Source organism: Mandrillus leucophaeus, unplaced genomic scaffold (genome assembly GCF_000951045.1).
Source record: "Mandrillus leucophaeus isolate KB7577 unplaced genomic scaffold, Mleu.le_1.0 Scaffold299, whole genome shotgun sequence".
NCBI classification, from domain to species: domain Eukaryota; kingdom Metazoa; phylum Chordata; class Mammalia; order Primates; family Cercopithecidae; genus Mandrillus; species Mandrillus leucophaeus.
In genome coordinates this window covers 3,679,688-3,700,232 of record NW_012103131.1, presented here as the reverse complement: position 1 = coordinate 3,700,232, position 20,545 = coordinate 3,679,688, and the positions used below count along the sequence as shown (strand labels likewise).

At 43.2% G+C, this 20,545-nt stretch overlaps 1 protein-coding gene across 1 annotated transcript in view; it reads left to right on the top strand.

Annotated features, from left to right (window-relative positions):
* The window catches only part of ADAM12 (ADAM metallopeptidase domain 12), a 349,453-nt gene that overhangs the window by 197,278 nt on the left and 131,630 nt on the right, over positions 1 to 20,545 (top strand). Inside the window, exon 4 of the mRNA XM_011986448.1 lies at positions 3,116 to 3,194. Within this exon, the coding sequence (XP_011841838.1) occupies positions 3,116 to 3,194 (79 nt within the window). The remainder of the gene's footprint in view (positions 1 to 3,115; positions 3,195 to 20,545) is intronic.

Below are 20,545 nucleotides of genomic sequence, written 5' to 3'. Positions count from 1 at the left end.
CCCCCTCCATGCTCTGTGCATCCCCCCTCCATGCTCTGTGCATCCCCCTCCATGCTCTGTGCATCCCCCCTCCATGCTGTGTGCCTCCTCCAGTGCTCTGTGCCTTCCTCCATGCTCTGTGCCTCCCCCCGTGCTCTGTGCCTCCTCCCGTGCTGCATGCATCCTCCCGTGCTGTGTGTATTTCCCCATGCTCTGCACATTGTCCCATGTTGTGTGTATCCCTCTGTGCTCTGCATCCTTCTGCCTATTCCTCTGCAGCTTCGCCCATGTCCCCTCTCCGCCCCATCCCTCCAGTTATTCCCCTCAAGTCCCATCTCTGGATTTCACATCCTGCCTCTCTGCTTCCCTTTGGAACTGTGCTGTGGAAGATTGGTTCACCTCGCCTGTCCCCTTGACCTGGGCTCACCTGCTGCAGCTCCATTGTCAAGGTCGCCAGACTCCTCCACCCTCCTGGAGCTCTCTACCTGTGACCTAGGACCACCCCTTCTTCACACTCCTCTCTTCAGGGCTCTGTCACCTTCCCACTGCCTTGCCTGCTCTCCCTCCCCTCTTCCTCTCCTTTGCTCCTGACCATGTGACAGGGCTGGGGTGCCCTGTGAATGAGCCTGCCCAGGCAGCCCCTCTGGCAGCTCAGAGGAGGTGAGCTTAGAAGACAGGGGTTTGAGAGCCCAACGCTGCCAAGTAAAGCAACTTTCTCTGGCACGACATGTGCACTGCTGAGGAGAGTGAGGGGCAGCACTCGGAGGCCCACGTGCCTTTGCCAGTGAGTGTGAGGGCCCGTCTGTGTTTTATGTTTTCCGCACGCTGTCTCAAACACTCGCTGTTAAGTAGACTGCAGCAGAGACCTGCCATCAGGGTCTAACTGATTTAAGCCAGGCGTATCCTCAATATATCGCAATCCATGTAAAACAAGGAGCTGCCTCTCAGTTTTGAACTTGACTGGGAGGGGGTCTAAGGAACTCTGACTGTGTAAGGAAAGTGCTTCTCATCCCTGACATTTGCATCGTTCCCACTTCTTTTCCTTCCCTGCCATACTGATCAGGACTCTGGTTGCAAAACCCAGCTCCAGCCAGCGGAGGCAGAAGAGAGGGACTTAGGAGGAGGAGGAGAGGAGGAGCAGGCCCCGGGGCAGCAGATCCATCTCCCTCTCCCTGCCTTTTGTCCCTGCCTGAGGGTGACAGCTTTGTTCTCTCTGACCAGCATTCTCCTGAAGTAAGGGACCAGGGTGGAGGTGGTGGCCACATCCTCAGAGCCTTGAGAACAAAGAAAGACCTCCTCCCCGGACATCCCAGCTCAACGTGCTGTAGGGAAGATTGTGATGGGCTTAGCTTGGGTCACGTGTTCATCTCCAGATCAGGTGTGGAGGAACCACCCCCCCAACCCCCACACAGAACCAAACGGGTGTGAAGAGTGTTCTCTGAAGACAGGAGAGGGCAGGCAGCACCTTCACCATCCCCAAAGTTCATATTTAAAGCAACTCTTGACTCCCTGTTGTCCAGACACAGAAAACCCAGGTTCTGTTTAGAGCCTTTCTGTGTCTTCCACCAGCGCAGCTCCCCAGACTCCAGGCCTTTCAGATCCTGACCTTGACATTATCTGCCTGGATTTCCCCTCTCCTTCCACCCTCTTCTGGGCCCAGCCGACTCCTGCTCCATCGTTAGGGCCGGGTAGTTGTCGGCTCCCTCTGCAAAGCCTTCCCCTGCAGGAGGCTCCACCCACGGCTCATCCACGCACCCGGAAGTGTTACTGCTGGACGATGTCCAAGTTCTTGGTGTTTTGAACAAAGAATTGGACAAAATGCACAAACAAAACAAGGAAAGAATGAAGCAAACAAAAGCAGAGATTTATTGAAAATGAAATTACGCTCCACAGGGTGTGAGGGGGCCCAAGCATAGGTGCTCAAGAGCCCCGTTACAGAATTTTCTGGGGTTTAAATACCCTCTAGAGGTTTCCATTGGTTACTTGGTGTACACCCTATGTAAATGAAGGGGATAAGGTAAAGTTACAAAGTCATTTATTCGCTAGACTCCCTATGTAAATGGAGAGGATATTTCCTGTCATAGCTGAAGTGTTTCCATTTGACTTAGTTCTAGAAAGTCAGCATGAATCGACCTCATGTTCCCTGTCTCCAGACCCTGTTCTCCTGCCTCAGAAGGACTCTGTTTCTGTTCTGTGATCACTCCCTTCACACTGGATTCGGTGTCACCCATCACCCTACCAGCTCGTGGTGTCATCAAGAGCGGGGCTGTTCCTACTTGTCTTTGTAGCCCAGCAGCTAGCACCTGGCAGCGGTAGTTACACAGGAAATACTTCCTGTGGTTGTGTTGAGCGGGATAAAATAGTGCGTGTTATGTAAGACATTGGAAAATAATTTAAAACCTAAGTAACCTATGCTTTGCAATCTTTAATGAAGTTCTGGTAGACTGCATACAGTTTTATTAATAGTTAGAATAAACAGGCGTTTTCTTCCTCCTTTCAATTTATCTTAGAAATTCAATATTTCAGGGTGTGCAGAATCATTTTTCCTCACCTCATACATACATCGCTGCTTTTAACATTTCATTGCTGTTCTAATCTCTTCTGTGACATTTCAATATTGTCAGCCGGTTCTCTCACCTGCGGGGGAGCCAGCAGGGGCACTGCAGTGGATCAGAATGATTTTCCCAGTGGGAGGCTCAACCATTGATTCCAGTTGATGGAGCCTGTGACTTCCAGGCGGGAGGTTTTCCCAAATTAGATATCTGCCTGTACTATTCATGGAAGAGTATATGTGTGTGCACATATGTGTACATTTGCAAGTGTGTGCACCCAGGTGTGTGCATGAAGGAATGAAGTGGGAGGAAGGAAGAGAGGGAGGGTTGCACATTGAGTGTGTGGGCTATTGTTCCAAGGACGCATTATCTGACTCTGTTGTCTGAGTCTCCTCTGAATTCTCCCTGGAGAACCTAAACCGGGAAGGCCCTAATGGGAGCCTCCTTGGATTATCCGTTAAAAAAAAAAAAAAAAAAAAAAAAAAGGAGGTCACAATCTTGCTACCCTGTAGCCGAGATATTCACAACAATATATCAATGCGATTGTGCACTCATCTTTCTGTGGTATTTTTATTTTTCCACAGAGGTCTCATTGCCAGCAGTTTCACGGAAACCCACTATCTGCAAGATGGTACTGATGTCTCCCTCGCTCGAAATTACACGGTAATTCTGGCACGTTGGAATCACCATAATCTTACACCATTGGATCTGTGCTTAAACTTTGTAGCCATTTTATTCGGAGCAAAATCACACACCCAGATTCTTAGCTTAGGCCCCAAGAAGTGCTGGTGTGTCCCTTAGTGGTAGGCATTCCATTGTAACTCCAAAACACCAGCCTTGGCCAGGTATGTGCGCAGACAGCCCTTGAGGGAATGGTTTTATGGCGGGGCTGACCTTGAAACCACCTTCCAAGGACTATGGATGCTCATTTGAGCAAATCCTTTTTAGAAAACCTAGCCAGTTAGAGATGGCTTGGAAGGCAGCCATGCCTGGACTGAACTTGGCTACATTAAATTCTGAGGCACCTTAAAGAACTTTAAAAGAAAACTGATTCTGCTTAACCTATTCTGAATGTATCCACAATGTGGATACGATTCTATACTGTGGGTGTTACTGTAACATGACATTTATCACCTCTCAGGCAGTGTTCCTGGTATTTGAACTTTTAGCTGTGTCCTGGACAAAACGCTCACTTTATTTGTTGCTTTAACAGATGTTTACTGTGTACTCGCTGTGATCTGTCCCACACGTGAATATGGGGTTTCAGAGAGAATAGGGCAGAGTCACTGCCCTCTGGGAAGAAGGAAAGTTACTTGTTTTAAAGAGTAACCTATGCTTTGCAATCTTTAATGAAGTTCTGGTAGACTGCATACAGTTTTATTAATAGTTAGAATAAACAGGCGTTTTCTTCCTCCTTTCAATTTATCTTAGAAATTCAATATTTCAGGGTGTGCAGAATCATTTTTCCTCACCTCATACATACATCGCTGCTTTTAACATTTCATTGCTGTTCTAATCTCTTCTGTGACATTTCAATATTGTCAGCCGGTTCTCTCACCTGCGGGGGAGCCAGCAGGGGCACTGCAGTGGATCAGAATGATTTTCCCAGTGGGAGGCTCAACCATTGATTCCAGTTGATGGAGCCTGTGACTTCCAGGCGGGAGGTTTTCCCAAATTAGATATCTGCCTGTACTATTCATGGAAGAGTATATGTGTGTGCACATATGTGTACATTTGCAAGTGTGTGCACCCAGGTGTGTGCATGAAGGAATGAAGTGGGAGGAAGGAAGAGAGGGAGGGTTGCACATTGAGTGTGTGGGCTATTGTTCCAAGGACGCATTATCTGACTCTGTTGTCTGAGTCTCCTCTGAATTCTCCCTGGAGAACCTAAACCGGGAAGGCCCTAATGGGAGCCTCCTTGGATTATCCGTTAAAAAAAAAAAAAAAAAAAAAAAAAAGGAGGTCACAATCTTGCTACCCTGTAGCCGAGATATTCACAACAATATATCAATGCGATTGTGCACTCATCTTTCTGTGGTATTTTTATTTTTCCACAGAGGTCTCATTGCCAGCAGTTTCACGGAAACCCACTATCTGCAAGATGGTACTGATGTCTCCCTCGCTCGAAATTACACGGTAATTCTGGCACGTTGGAATCACCATAATCTTACACCATTGGATCTGTGCTTAAACTTTGTAGCCATTTTATTCGGAGCAAAATCACACACCCAGATTCTTAGCTTAGGCCCCAAGAAGTGCTGGTGTGTCCCTTAGTGGTAGGCATTCCATTGTAACTCCAAAACACCAGCCTTGGCCAGGTATGTGCGCAGACAGCCCTTGAGGGAATGGTTTTATGGCGGGGCTGACCTTGAAACCACCTTCCAAGGACTATGGATGCTCATTTGAGCAAATCCTTTTTAGAAAACCTAGCCAGTTAGAGATGGCTTGGAAGGCAGCCATGCCTGGACTGAACTTGGCTACATTAAATTCTGAGGCACCTTAAAGAACTTTAAAAGAAAACTGATTCTGCTTAACCTATTCTGAATGTATCCACAATGTGGATACGATTCTATACTGTGGGTGTTACTGTAACATGACATTTATCACCTCTCAGGCAGTGTTCCTGGTATTTGAACTTTTAGCTGTGTCCTGGACAAAATGCTCACTTTATTTGTTGCTTTAACAGATGTTTACTGTGTACTCGCTGTGATCTGTCCCACATGTGAATATGGGGTTTCAGAGAGAATAGGGCAGAGTCACTGCCCTCTGGGAAGAAGGAAAGTTACTTGTTTTAAAGAGCTGTGGGTATTTATTTGAAAAAGGATGAGCTAGAGGCAGGCTTTACCCTTATCCCTTATCATTGAAGCTTGTCAAATAGCCATTACCGTCTGCAGTGATTCCTCCCTTCTCTGCGTGACGCCAACACTTTTCTTTATCACTTGTTTGACACTTGGCACTTACAAGCTGATACCTGCAGCCTTCCAGGAACTTGGTGGAATGAGCTGCTATAGCTCTCCCAGCCCAAAGAAAACACGTGAAAACCCTGGATAAAATATAAACATTTAAGATTTTTGCTAATGCCTGGTCCAGCTCAAAAGAAAGTCAGCAAATCCCCAAGAGGCAGAAACAAAGAGGGGATGTTGTTCCTGAGCCCTGGCTGGTGAGTTGGGGCTCACCGAAGGGCTATTCAAAGACCCAAAGGGCTATTCAAGACCCAGCAAGAGGGCCTGGTGCTTGGGTTTGGGAAAAGAGAAGTAACCGCCTACAACTGAGAGTCCCACAAAAGCCAGATCCCCAGGAGAGCTGCTTTCCTCTGTGAAAAAGAGACAAAAAGAACTCTTCCAATCCAGGGATGGGGGCTGGGAGGAAGAATTGTTTGCCAGGTGTCTTGGATTGAAAAATGATTTCATAAAAAATGAAGACATTGAAACCCCAGTTAGTCTCATGTGTGGATGTTGGGAATAGTCTGGGCCTGTGTCCAAATTTTTAATACCAGCGTAGGAATGGAATTCCCAGTCAAGATATTAACCTCAAAACTGGTCCCACATCAGTGAAACTCCCATGGGCCCAGGCCTAAGCCAACCCAAAATAGTTCTGTAGGAATATTTCTATAACCCAGATAACATGAGATACCCTCATGAAAGAAAAATTAATAAAAATATTAAAGATGAACCCCAAATCAAAATTATAAGCCACACAATGCAAAAAGACATTGTACGCAAGCATCAGTAGACAAGAGAAACAAGAATTAGGACCTCTGAGAACATAAGAGATAATAGAAAAATCAAAGAAGAAAAATTAAAAGAATAGAATGGGTCTAATAGAAATTCCACAATGAAAACACATAAAATTTTAAAACACACACAGGAAGCAAGCCGTGTTTAATCAGAATGTGATGAGCCTGTCCCTGAATTGAGGAAAGACATGAGTCTTGAGGAAAATCTACCAAGTCAAGCAGGAGGAATAACTAAACTAAACACACTCCAAGACAGCTTATGATGAACATGCGGAACACCAAAGATGAACTCTTGAAACCACTTGAGGCAAAAGAGAGATTTGTACAAAATAATGACAACTAAACCAACAACAAACTTTTCATTAGTAACTATGCAATTAAAACTTGAGAACTAAGGGAAAATTATTGTCAGTCTCAATCCTATATTCATTAATTATTTTATAAGAATAAAAATGAAATAGACATGTTCATACAAAGATGAGAGAATTTACTACCCTCAGATTCCAACGAAGGTATCTACCAAAGGATAACTAACAAAGAATAGCTCAGTAGGAAGGAAATTGATCACCAGCAGCAAGGACAGGAAGTCAGAGGCACTACTAAGCAAAATAATGCATGTGAATAAATTTAAATAAGCTTCTTAAAATGACTGTTACAACAGTGACCAAATTTGGGTGGCTTAAAACCAGATGAGCTAATAGATTTAAAATGGTTTAAGAATTTGTATTGTGCTAGAGAATAATAGACATGCTGATTAACTTTAGATTTTGATAAGAGCGTGTCCTGCAATTTTAAGTATAACTATTTAAAGAATAGAAAATCATAAAATAGTAAGATAAAAATGAGTCCACATATTAATCTCATTATATGTAAATAGATGGAATCTCTTTGTGAAAATGAAAACAGATAATCTGCATAGAATTTAAAATAAAATCCAGCTGCATCATTTTTACAAGATTCACACCCAAAATATACAATGGCTGTGAAAACAAAGAAAAGGAATGGAAAAAGATATTGTAGACAAATCTTAATCCAAAAAAAAAAAAAAAAAAAGCTGCTGTAGTGGTAACATCAGAGAAGCTAGACCTTAAGGCAAAAATGACATGAATAGGGATAATAGGGTAATTCTGTAATGATAAAAGGAGCAATTTAGAAGGGTAGTAAAAGGATGTTGAAACTGTATATGCTAGCAAAATTGTCTCAAAATATATAAAACAATAAATGACAGAATCCAGGTATAACTTTTAAACTAATTATATAGATTCATCTAGAACTAAGCTTTAGCCCAGCTCCTAATGAAAGAATTTCTTAAAATCTGAAACAAAACAAAAAACCATTAAAGATTAGACATTATTGACTAAAGCTTTTTTGGTTCCTAGAAGGTTACCAAAAAAACTTTCAATACAGACAACATGTTGCAATTTTTCCTCAAAAGAAAAGTCTCTAGATGTAAAGTTGATAAGCTTAATTTATAAAGCAAGTCACTGAAAATGTCTGGACACATTCACAGAGTGGGAGATTTAAATATACGTCTCTCAGAAATGAAGATTTTTTAAATGAGCAGAAATTAATGAAAAGAAAGACCCCCCCCCAAAAAAAAAAACTCAAGAGAGAAGATAAATTAAACCAAAAGCTGGTGCTTTGAAAATATTCATAAAATGGACAAAACATTTACAAAATTAATCAAGAAAGAAAGAATTCCTAAGTAAATAATATTAAGAATGCAAAGAGGGATGTAAGTACTGTTATTCAGAGATTTTTTAAATCACAAGAATGTTGTGAACAATACTAACCATTTTCTTAAAAATGTAAAATTGTTAACACTGGTTCAAGGCGAAAGAAGAAAATTTAAATATAACTATGTGAAGAAATTAAATTTTTAATAGTATTTTTAATATTTACTTACAAAAATAAGATCAGACTCACATGATTTAGCCAGTGAGTTTTAGCTAACATATAAGAGACAAATAGTTTCTGAGAAAAAAAGAATAATTTCTTTAAAGGAGGGGGTGGAAGGAGCTACTAAAACAAGAAAAAGAGCATGCACAGAATGAATCCTACAGACTAGTTTCAATTATGGACATAGTTGCAAAAATCCTAAGTAAACTTTACAAACCCTATCCAGTACATATTTTTAAAATACTTTCTGACCAAATTATACTTAACTGAAGAATGCAAGGATAGTTCAATATTAGTATATCTACTAAGGTAATTCAATCCATTAATATCTTCAGATTAAAAGTATTATAACTGATAGTATTTCTTCTATGATAACCTATACTGTTTCTTACAGAGACTATAATAGCTTTTGTGAGTGGGGAATGCTATCTATCCCTTTCCTACCCCCATAGAGCCTCATATAGCATCTTGCATATACTAGATTTTTAATAAAATTATCCATCTAGCATTGCATTGTCTTAGGTGATGCCATGTAAAATTGATTTCTTCATCTATTCACTCAGCAAACATTTATTCAGCACCTCCTGTTTGCAGACACTGTTAGGCTGTGGGGAGATAGGCTGACTAAAATATATTCCTCAGCATATAAATTCTACTGGAGAGGCACAGAGCACTTTAAAGACATTTAAAAAACATGTTTTAATATAATTACTATAATAGGAGAAGTGTACAAAATACCATTGTGGTATTTTAACTGTGGCTGATTTTAATTCTTTGGAGGCCATTTCACTAAGGAAGTAACATTAATCTGGGTCTTTAAAAGTGGGCAAAGAAAAACAGCATGATGGGGATGAAACCTTTCAATACTAAAGAGTTTCAATTTTACCTATTGAGAATTGGGAGCCATAGGAAGTTCTCATGCAGCAGAATGGCCTGTTCAGTTCAGAAAGGGTCTCTGACGACAGAATGGAAGAAAGATGGGTAGGAATATTGGTAGACAGAAGATGGGAAGATTTCTTATGGGTCCATTGTAGTTAGTGAAAATTTTGCTTACAGAAGTGGGCCTTGGAATGGTCAGCAACTGGCCAGAGTCAAGAGTGCTTGGGAAGTCAAAAGAGACAGGATCAAGGGATAGGGGGTAGCGGAGGTGTCATCAGTGGGACTTTCCCTTCCACTTAAGCCGTTGGATGGGCAATTTGTTTCTCACTGGTACCATTAAGGAGCAATTGTTGGTTGGAAGGCAGAGGAGATGAGTCTTGGTTTGTCAGTGTTGTGTTTGTCATAGGACAGCCAAGTAAAGGTGTTCTGTAGGCAGATGGATATATAAGAACCTAGAGTACAGAGAAAGATGGAGTCCTAAAGTAAAGATCTGTGGATCAACCTCATATATAAGTGATAGGCAGGGTCATGAGTTCATATTTGACATTTTTGTTCTCTTTTACCCCACTAAGATCTCACTTAAAATATGTTTTCAGACTCAGCACTAAGGCTGTCTCCACAGTGTAGATTGTTATTTCAGAAAGAAACAGAAAAGAGAGATCTTAGAAATACCACATTAGGCTCCAGTTTTCCCAACGGCCACAATCTATGATGGTGAACAGTGCTTGTCTAATACGAACATCTCTAGAACGTGTAAAATATGCTTCCAAAGTTATTTGAATACTTTTGTACATTCTGTTTCAATCTCCCATACTACTTTTCTTTTTCTTAGGCATTTGTATTAGTCGGGGTTCTCTAGAGGGATAGAACTAATAGGATAGATGTATATATGAAGGGGAGTTTATTAAGGAGTACTGACTCACACGATCACAAGATAAGGCCTCACAATCGGCCATCTGCAGGCTGAGGAGTAAGGAAGCCAGTCCAAATCCCAAAACCTCAAAAATATGAAAGCCTATGGTGCAACCTTCAGTCTGTAGCCTATGGTGCAACCTTCAGTCTGTGGCTGAAGGCCCAAGAGCCCCTGGCAAACCACTGTTGTAGGTCCAAGGGTCCAAAAGCTGAAGAACTTGAAGTCCGATGTTCAAGGGCAGGAAACATTCAGCACAGGAGAAAGGTGAAGGCCAGAAGATTCAGCCACTCTAGCCCTTCCACATTCCTCTGCCTGCTTTAATCTAGCCATGCTGGCAGCTGATTAGATGGTGCCCACCCATTGAGGATGGGTAGGCCTCTCCCTGTCCACTGACTCAAATGTTGATCTCCTTTGGCAACACCCTCACAGACAAACCCAGGAATAATACTTTGCATCCTTCAGTCCAATCAAGTTGATACTCAATGTTCACTATCACAGTACTTTTTCCCCTTTTTTCTCACTTGGGAGGAAAAATGCAATAAGTGAGAAGGTGAAGAAATAGAGGACTAGAGAAACAGAGGTTCAGCAGCTGCCAGATCTGTTTGGGATTTGGATTGTAAAAGCTGAAGGCTACATATCCAGGCATCTTAGTAAACAGCCCTGATAGGAGGGCTCCAGGATATTGATAGTGGTTGTCTCCATGTGGTGCGGGACTCTGTGCTTTTCTGGGTTCTCTGATTCACGTGTGCACAGGAGCAGGAGCTCACATTTTTCCTCTCCTCCTTTTCCATGTGGTGACTGTGTGAAAGGGTGAATGTCTGCTCCATTCCCCTCCTCTTCCCCTAGTCCTCCCCATGGAACTGTCTCTTTACAGGGAAGAGGGTGGGAGGAGACAGGCCCTGAAAATCCCTGGTCCCTGCTAACTGGGGAGTGGCTGCAGCCCCTGTGTTGGGCAGCCCTTGAAGTCAGTAGTGGGTGAGACTTGCCCCTCCCTCCCTCCATGGAGTCCTCTAGGCAGCAGCATTCCTCATCTCCACCTTCCCCGAGATGGGTCCTGAGGCTTTGGCTGGGAAGAAGGGGAAAGAGGTTGGGGTGTGGGGAGGACGGAAATTGGAAATTGCAGGAAGCCTCTCTACTGTCTAGGCCTAAACTAGTATCCTCTCCAGAATATACCAGAAGCCTCTTTTTTTGGTAGTCATTAAGCTGATGCTGTATTTTGATCTTCATCTGACTCTGTGGATCATCTCCACTAGGGGAAGCAACTGAAAGATAGATTAATTGGCACCCCCAAATCTCCAGAAGCATCAAGCACATGTTGCTTTTATAATTAGAAAAATGGTGACTTTTCTTTTAACCCAGTCGTTCCCTTTCCTCATTCCTCTGAATGCCTTTCCAAGCAGTCAGCCTTGTTACAGTAAAGATGGGGAGTGAACAATGTTGTTCACTAAGTAAAACCCGCAGCCCAGAACAGCTGGTCCTTCCAGCAGGAGGCCCTTAAGGAGGGTCCGAGGCCTTGTATTGTTTTTCGTGGTGAGGACCCAGATGCAGATTTTAGGGATTTGTTTTTATTGAATCAGGCTGGAAAACAAAAAGAAATTTGCTGACTCATCTCCTTATCTGCTAAAGTCAGCACACAGTGAATTTTCCTAAATTTAAAATTATATATAAAATAAGAACCACTTTTTGGTGGCTATAGCGTATAGTGCTTTTTTTTTTTTTTTTTTTTTTTTTTAAATATCTCAACAATTGGTATAAGCTGGTTGACTCAGAAGAGTGGCTGATTTTAATTTTGGAGTTAATCACATCTTTTTTCTCAACTGTCCTGACAGGATAAAATATTTGTGGCTTTATCCTTTGCTGACCACATCTAAGGGGAGATTGTGTTTTATACTGTTACTTTTAATAAGGCCTGTGGGAGACTATCCGCGTGACATTTCTGCTGTTTACATGCCAAAAGACAGCTCTGGGAAAGGCTGGCAGAGGCCCCCAGAAAAGCTAGATGCTGTCAGTGCTTTGGAGGGAATACATTCGTCTGTTACATGCATGTTGTCAACCAAGCACCATGATCTGTTCACATGCCCCCTTACACTGAGAACACAGCAGGGATTAAAAACAGACAAGGGAACCCATGGGTGGGGGAAGGCTAGAAGAAGAAGACTGCCCTTATCCTGGTAATCACAAACATAATTAACATCTGGGCTAAGTGCACCAAAGGAAAGGCCATGGGGCTCTAATCTGGTCTGAGGGATCATGGAAGGCTTTACAGGGAAAGGAACATGTGAACCAACAGCTGGAGGCTGAGAAGGCATGAACCAGGGGACAGGAGGAGAAACATTCTGGGCTGCTGCTGAGTTTTACCTGGGGTGTCAGGTGAGGGGGAGGAAGTGTTTAAAAGCTAATGAAAGTCAGAGCGTATAGGACCTGAAGACCATGGTGACAGCCTTGGTTGTGATAGAGAAACATTAGGAGACCACTAAAAGGCCTTCCCCAAGGCATGTCACGACTATGTTTGGGCTTTGAAAAGCACCCCGTGGCTCCAGCATGAAATTGTAGTCAGAGCGAACAGGAGGGGAGGGGGAGGGTCCCCTGCCCTGTCAGGGTCAGGCAGGGGCCTCTTGTGGAAGAGCCTGAAGCCCAGGTGAGAGGAGATGGCAGCAGAGGCCAGGTGCATGGAATGAAAGGAAGAAAAAAATGTCTCACCCCTGGACGTGATCAGGACCCAAAAAAGTTTCATTCGTGGTATATGTTTCTCACTGGAAAAAATATAGAGCATTTGCTTTGATAGTGTCAAAGGAGACCAGCTGAGATGAACTGAGCCTGGACCATCAGGTGAGGATAGAATCTAATATTTTGGCCAAAAGTGTTGTTTGGGTGACATCCCATTCATTTCCATGGCAACTACTGATTGTCAGAAAGGGATAGTATCTTCTACAACTGGCTTGGACTAAACACATCAGTGCGATGAATGTCAGGAGTTAACCACAGTTCATTACAGTTAGCATCTAACAGAGATGAAAAGATAATTCTGGAGGGAAGGGGAAAGTCAGAGATCATGCACATCTCATAAGTGTATCAAGTGTAAGCGCTGTTGCGGGTGGGCAGTGGCTATCTGGGCCAGCAGCATTGGAGTAAGAAGAATTTACCAAGACAGTTGTAGCTAAAGAAAGGGAGATTTATTAGAGATCGTAGGAAAATACATTGCAAAGGAGCAATGGGCAGGCCAGCAAGAGAGGAGATGACTGCAAGGAGACAAAGGCTTGCTGGAGATTTTATAGGATGGTGCTTGTGCGGTGTGCTGAAGAGAGCTTTGTGCAATATTGATAACACCAAGGTTGCATTGAACTAACTTGCAATTTTCTATCAGCTGGGGGTCTGGTGATACCTGAGCGCAGGAAGATTGTGAGTTATGTGCACAGGAGGGATACGTGTATTGGACCATGAAGAAAGGCAGACTTATAGTTTATCTGCTTCTTCATTTTGCTTTCCCCCAATCCTGTTAGTCTGACTCCCCCTACCTAACTAGGACTCCACAAGCCAGGCCCATCATCATATTCTTAAAACATCATTGAGAATGGATTGAATTTCCCTGCTGTTGCTGTATTCCACACATACCTAACTCACCAGTTCTCCCTGCCTGCCTCTCCCTCACAGGCTGCTCTGCTGTCCCACTGGCCGAGGCACTCAACACCAGTGCCTTCTCTCCCTTGGGTCTTCACCCAGATCCTGTGGTGACTCCTACCTCCATAGCACATTCCACACCCTTTCCTGTCCACCGTGACATGGCTGCACCAGCTCAGGCCCGCCCTCCCTCACAGCTGCAAGATGTTTTAGCCGCCTGACTTTTTCTCCCCACTCCCAATCTCACCTAGCTTTAATCCAGACCCCACTCCTGCCTGAATGATCCTTCTAAAACATCTTTCTATTTATGTCACAAGATTGCATTTACATTTTGATCCTCCCAAATCATCAGCAGCTTCCTCCAATGCCTCCTCAATCAAACTCAGATTTCTTAGGCCAGTATCATCTTCCACAATGGTGACAGCCCCTACCTTTTCATGCATGTGTGTGTTTATTCAGTCATCCATTCATCCACTTATTCAACAAATGTTTACTGAGTGTCCAATGCGGTAGCCAACATTGAGTAAATATCGACAATAGGCAAGACACTGTGCACAGAACTTTTTATATATTCTGTTGTTTGATCTTCACCAAAGATTAATTTTTTCTATCTTTATACCCAGATGAGAATACTGAGACCTCGAGGGGTTAAATAACTAGGCCACACCTGCAGTTAATAAGGATTCAAACCCAAATAGTCTGACTCTAGAATCTGAGCTCCTAGTCTGAGGCCATCCTACCCAGAATGAGCCTGATCTTGTCTGATCTTGGAAGCTAAGCAGGGTCAGGCCTGGGTAGCTCTTGGATGGGAGAGTCTCAGCTCCTGTATGCTGTGCTACACGCCTCCAGTTCACTTGGAACAAAACACTGAGTCTCGGTTATACATTTCTGGCTATGGTGTTTGTTGTAATGGAATTAGTCTATAAAACTACAATGGGGTGGATTGGGGAAGGGGGTGGCATTCATTTACAATGAGAGACACCTAGAGAATGCTCTTGGGGGAGAGCAGAGTATGTTCAGCTGAACCAAAGTCCTGGAATATGAGGAGAGGAGAGGCCAGAACAGACCTCTGGAGATTCACTAAGTGCAACACTCCAAGGCCCAACTGAACTCAGACCAGTAAACATCCTTACTCTGTGGCAAGTCTGCGGAAGGGAGGATGCAGCCCCTGTCCTCAGGGAACATACACTCTAACAACATATGACATGATGTGCCCATAACAGAGATGCTTTGGGAGTCAAACAATGCAAGGGGCAAACCCATGTTCCCAGAGGAACTCACTGTTTTAGTGACTTTTCTTCCATAAAATTGTCAGGAAAGGGCAGGCGCTAAGATAGACCCTCTGTCTGGAGACAGTATACACCACGGTTAGGATCACAAGCCAGAGTCTGACCACCCAGGTTCAAATCCCAGCTCAAGCACTTAATCAGCTGTGGGATGTGACAATGAAACAGACACCGAGCCTGGTACACAGTCAGGGCTTTAGAGAAGTGAGCCAGCCATGGCCACTGCTATGCCAGTGATCATTTCACAGCACTTCTTCCCCATGCTGTACCATGTGTTCCTTCTGAAATCCCTTGTAGATTCTGAGAACAGGTGAGAAGCTGGGATGCGGCTGAGAGTAAGGTAGATGAACATGCTGATAACTGAGTTGTTCAGGCTTGTGTGTCTCCATTAAATTGCAAATGGCCCCATAGGTCTTCTGACCCCTGCCCCTGCTAACCCTTTCGTGCACATTTTCACACAATATCCAAGAAGATTTGCAGTTGGGAGTTAGAGCCAAGCGACAGGGTATAAGCAAATAACCCTCTCTTCTCTCTAATGGGTCAGTTTCTCTCATGCACATCCATTCATTCATTCATTCATTCATTCAACAAAAATACACTGAGCAATGGGTCAGTGTAGAGGAAAATAGCAGGTGGAAAATAGAGCTTACAGCAGAGTGGGTTTAAAATATTTATGTTCATATTCCAGATTTGTAATAATGCCTTACATTTTATGAATTGCATCCCCATGTCATGTTCATTTGATCCACAAAGCTCTGGACAACTAAGTGCCTGTCCCATTACACAGATTAAAAACAGACTCCAAGACTCAACCCCAAGATTTCCAGTTCTGGATGGATCTAGTGGTCTCACTATTGCAGACGTGCTGTTCCCAGGCCCAGTTTGCCTGGAGATCTCAAAGACTGTGAACGTGATTTTGTAAGCGTTTGTTCTGTCTGCAGAATTGTAGCACAGCAAAATGATTTCAGGGGCCCCTGAGGTTAGTTCTTTATAGTCTTTTAACCAGACATGGTTCTTGTTATGGACATGGGAGCAGAGATCCTTGGAGGATGGGTGTGGTGACTTATTGCTTCATGATCCTGCCCTGCACACTCTCAGGACTAAGTGTAATGTAGCCCAGTTATAGAAACACACAGAGCTGCAAAGTCACTTTTTCTTTGCTCAGATGCATTGTCACCTTGTTTTATTCTCAAGCAAACATATAGTATGTTGGGGCTTGCATGCAAGGGAACAAGGACCTGACTGCAGTCATGCTGAAATGCAGGCTGGCAACAGACATGCATGTACATACACACACCCAGAAACACACATACACACAAACCCATATACACACAATGCATATACACATACATACCCACATGCACACATATACACACATGCACACCCATATATGCACATACATATACACATATGCACACCATATACACACATACATACACACACACCCACTCCCATATACATACACACACATGCACATACACACAAATATACACATGTGTCCACATATACACACATGCATACCCATATACACACATACATATACACGCATGCACACATATACACACATGCACACCATATTCACACACATATACACACATGCACCCTACACACATACACACATGCACACCATACACCACATATACACACATACACACCATATACACACATGCATATTCACACATGCACACCATATACACACATACACACATGCACACCATATACACATGCACACCCATATGCACACATGCATATATATACATGCACACCCACACAACCCATATACATACACATCCATGCACATGCACACACACAAATATACATCCATGCCCACGTATATACACATACACACCTGTAGACACACATACACCCATACACATGTATGCTTACCCACCCTTGGACCCCTCCTATTTATGGGCTTTTCTCTGAGTTTGGAAATGACTTCACTTTCCTGTGATGCTGTGAGTGACACTGTAATGAGGCTCCACAGTACTCAGGAAAAGCATTCCACCCATGTATGGATTTTAGGTGATAACTTTTTGTTGGGAACAGGCCCCCCCAAAATCTGGCCATATCCTGGCCCCAAAACTGACCATAAAGAAAATGTCTCCTGCACTATGACATGTTTGTGATGGCCATGACACCCATGCTGGAAGGTTGTGGGTTTACCGGAATGAGGGCAAGGAACCCAGGGCGGGAAAACCACTTAAAGGCATTCTTAAACCACAAACAATAGCATGAGGGATCTGTGCCTTAAGGACATGCTCCTGCTGCAGATAACTGGTCCAACCCATCCCTTTATTTCAACCCATCCCTTTGTTTCCCATAAGGAATACTTTTAGTTAATCTATAATCTGTAGAAACAATGCTTATCACGGGCTTGCTGTCAGTAAATACATGGGTAAATCTCTGTTCAGGGCTCTCAGCTCTGAAGGCTGTGAGACTCCTGATTTCCCACTCCACACCTCTATATTTCTGTGTGTGTGTCTTTAATTCCTCTAGTGCCACTGGGTTAGGGTCTCCCCGACTGAGCTGGTCCCGGCCGCTTTTCTTTTCTAAAAGAGAGAGAAACTCATGTTTCTGACTGCCAGGTATGGAGGGAAGCATCTGGCCTGGAGTTGAGAGGCCTGAATTTTAGTTCTTGCCCTACCATTAACCAGCTCTGTGACCTTTGATGGTTATTTAGGCCTTGGTTTCCCATCTATTCAGGGAAGGGACTGGCTAAAAGAGAAAGGTTGGCCTTAGATGGCACAAAGCTTCCTTCTGGCTAGAACATTGTGTGATTCAAGCACTAAATCAAGATAGTTTGGCACATTCCATATGGCAAGGAGTCTGGGAAGACCCTACAAAGTTCCCCTAAAGAAAGCATTCAGAATAATTTTCATTTGGCATACTCCCTAACAGACTTTGTCTGGTAGCATTCCTTTCTAATCGCAAGGTCAAGCCATCTTTGTTACCACTTAAGCATATAAAATGCCTTTCCTTCTAGTCCACTGAGAGTTGGGTAACAGACATTTGATTTTACTTCCCACATGGCGTAGAGTTGAGGGCTACCAATTTTCAAGTTCAAGAGTTCTTATTCCATCTTCCTCTTACCCACCATTATATTTGATTGATAGTATTAAACAGAAGGAAAAGTTGTTCCACTGGAGTGGGAAAATGCATTAGGTTAAGTAATAAGTATATACAATACATGGTTAGAGGTTTTTTGAAAAGGAAAAGATGTAATTTTGTGGTTATGCATGTTTGGCGCTCTTTTTCTGTGTTGTGTTTTGTTGGTAGAAATAGAATGTCTTGAATCAGCAGAACTAGGCAAAGACGGCCTGGCCTAGTGGGACCATGTCTTGTTCGGCAGTGTCTTTAGAGACATAAGACAATGTCTTTAGAGACAAAGAGGCTATACAGTTTGGCGCCCTTGAGGCAATCAGAGAGAGGAACAGAGATGCAGTGTCGGAAGGTCTGCAGAGGACTGTGGCCACAGCTGGCTGGTAAGGGCCATGTGGTGATCAACAGGTCAGGGGACCCTGGGGCGCCAGACCCTCTTAGGCATGATGGCTCCCTGCTGGGTCTCTTTCTGGTGTGCATATTCAGACCCAGCAAACCCAGTGTTGTGAACCCACAAGGCCTGGTTGGTGCCCGCCTTTTAGCATCAGTGCACTCAGAGGTGCGCCCTTGGGCAGGGCACACACTCACCTGGAGATTGTCTCGAGCGGCCACTGCTGGCCACTAGTGGTGATGTAGCCTATACTCTCTCTCTGCGTTTGTCACTAAGAGGGTCACCCCCCACCCCCAGGGGTTGAAGACTGCGTCTCCTCCACTCCCCATAATCAAATTTCCCAACCAACCACGTGATGCATGGTGTAACAACCATGTTTTGCTGAGTTGTGAGATTATCTGTGTGTTGACTTATGTTATAAAAACTAAATCACATTTGTTTAAACATTTAATGAGACATATTGAAAAAAATTAAATTTCATGAAATTGTCATTGCCTTGGAAAATCTAGAATTTGGAGTTCTAATAATTATGATCAGTAATCTAAGAAGTTAATCAGTGTCAGGAATGAACAATGGACTTGTTAGTCAACTGTCTGAAGGTGATACAAAAGTGATGTTAAAGCTGGAAATCAGTTGTTAACTCTACTAATGACTGAGATTGTTTACCTTAAGCAACAGTTTATGAGAGCTAAAATCCACCCCCCTCCTCCTTCATAAGCAATACTTCAGCTGAGTTGTTGAACTGGAAATTAATTTGATACTAATTTGTTCTAAGCTCATGCTTTAACGAGCTTATATATCTGTGTATTTAATTTGAAAGTACATTTAATAAATAATCTATTAAAATAAATTGAGATTGAGTGTAAATGAGCTTGAAATTTCAGAGGTCAGTAATTAAAATCATTGTCACCATTTGGTTTTCAATTTTTTAACCAGTGTTTAGCTACTTAGAGCAGCATTTCACGTTCCTCTAAAATGGAGGAAATTCTGTAATGTATGTGACCCCAAAGATCTGTGACAGTCAAAACCCAGTGATTCTGGTTACCTTAAGCAGCCGAAATCCTAACAGCAGCTGCCAACCTTTCACTTTCTGCATCGTCTTCCGCTTTGATGCCTGCCATGTGCCCAGGGCTAAAATCCCTACCAGTGAAGCCCAGCCTGAGAGGGTACTAGGATCCCCCTGATGCCCCAGAGCATTATGATCCAATTATATAACCCCCTCATAGTAAGAGAATTATCATGCTTCCCCTACAACCCAACTAAGAGTTATCTAGAGTGAGAGGACCCTGGAGCCATTCAAAATATATGTCACGCAGAAGCTAAGTGGGTGAACTGGTAGCAAGGTTTTTGCCTTCCCCGATGGCCTGGGTGGAAGCCTGATGCATCCTTTCCTAAGCCACATGCTTATTGAAGATGGCAGGTTCTCTGCGGGAGGAACAGGACACCGTGAGAGCTACGCTCCTGCACCTGAATCTTCCAGCCCAGCAGAACTAACCCCACCCCTGAATGCCACTCCCCACCCCCAGCGCCCACTATCTTTGCACATGCTTTCCCTCTGTAGGCAAGTCCTCTCCTGCCATGGCCCCTGCACGCCTAGCCATTTCACTCTTCAGTGTTGCATGAAGGATCCATAAAGAAGCCCACGGTACTTTCATTGTTTGCAATTTATATAATCAGCAACATAGAAAAAAGATACACTACAAACTGATAAACTGATAGGATGGTGTGGCAAAAGTGCCCAATATAAGACCAACTCGCAAAATCAAAAGCTTTCCTTCCCATGAAAAATAATTGTATGTAAGACAAAATAGGAAAAAAAGATCCTATTTATGATAGCAGCAAATCTGTACAATATCTATGCATAAGCTTAACGAAAGTTTTCCAATAGCCACATGGAAAAAAAAATCTAAAACTAGACTAAAGGAAATAAAAATCACCTTGTTAAAAGGAGAGGCCTGCTTACCATGTACAGAATAGAAAAACTGCTTATTGTGAAAATATAAGTTCTTCCCAAACTCACCTATACTTCACTGTAATACAAACTGAGATCTCAATGGATTATTGTGTAACTTAAAATTGGATTCTTTAATTCATCTGAAGAGAAAATGGGGAATGATAACCAAGAAACTTTTGAGAAAAGAATGGTACCAAAAGAAAACAATTTGGAGAAAGTCACTAAGACAATTCAAT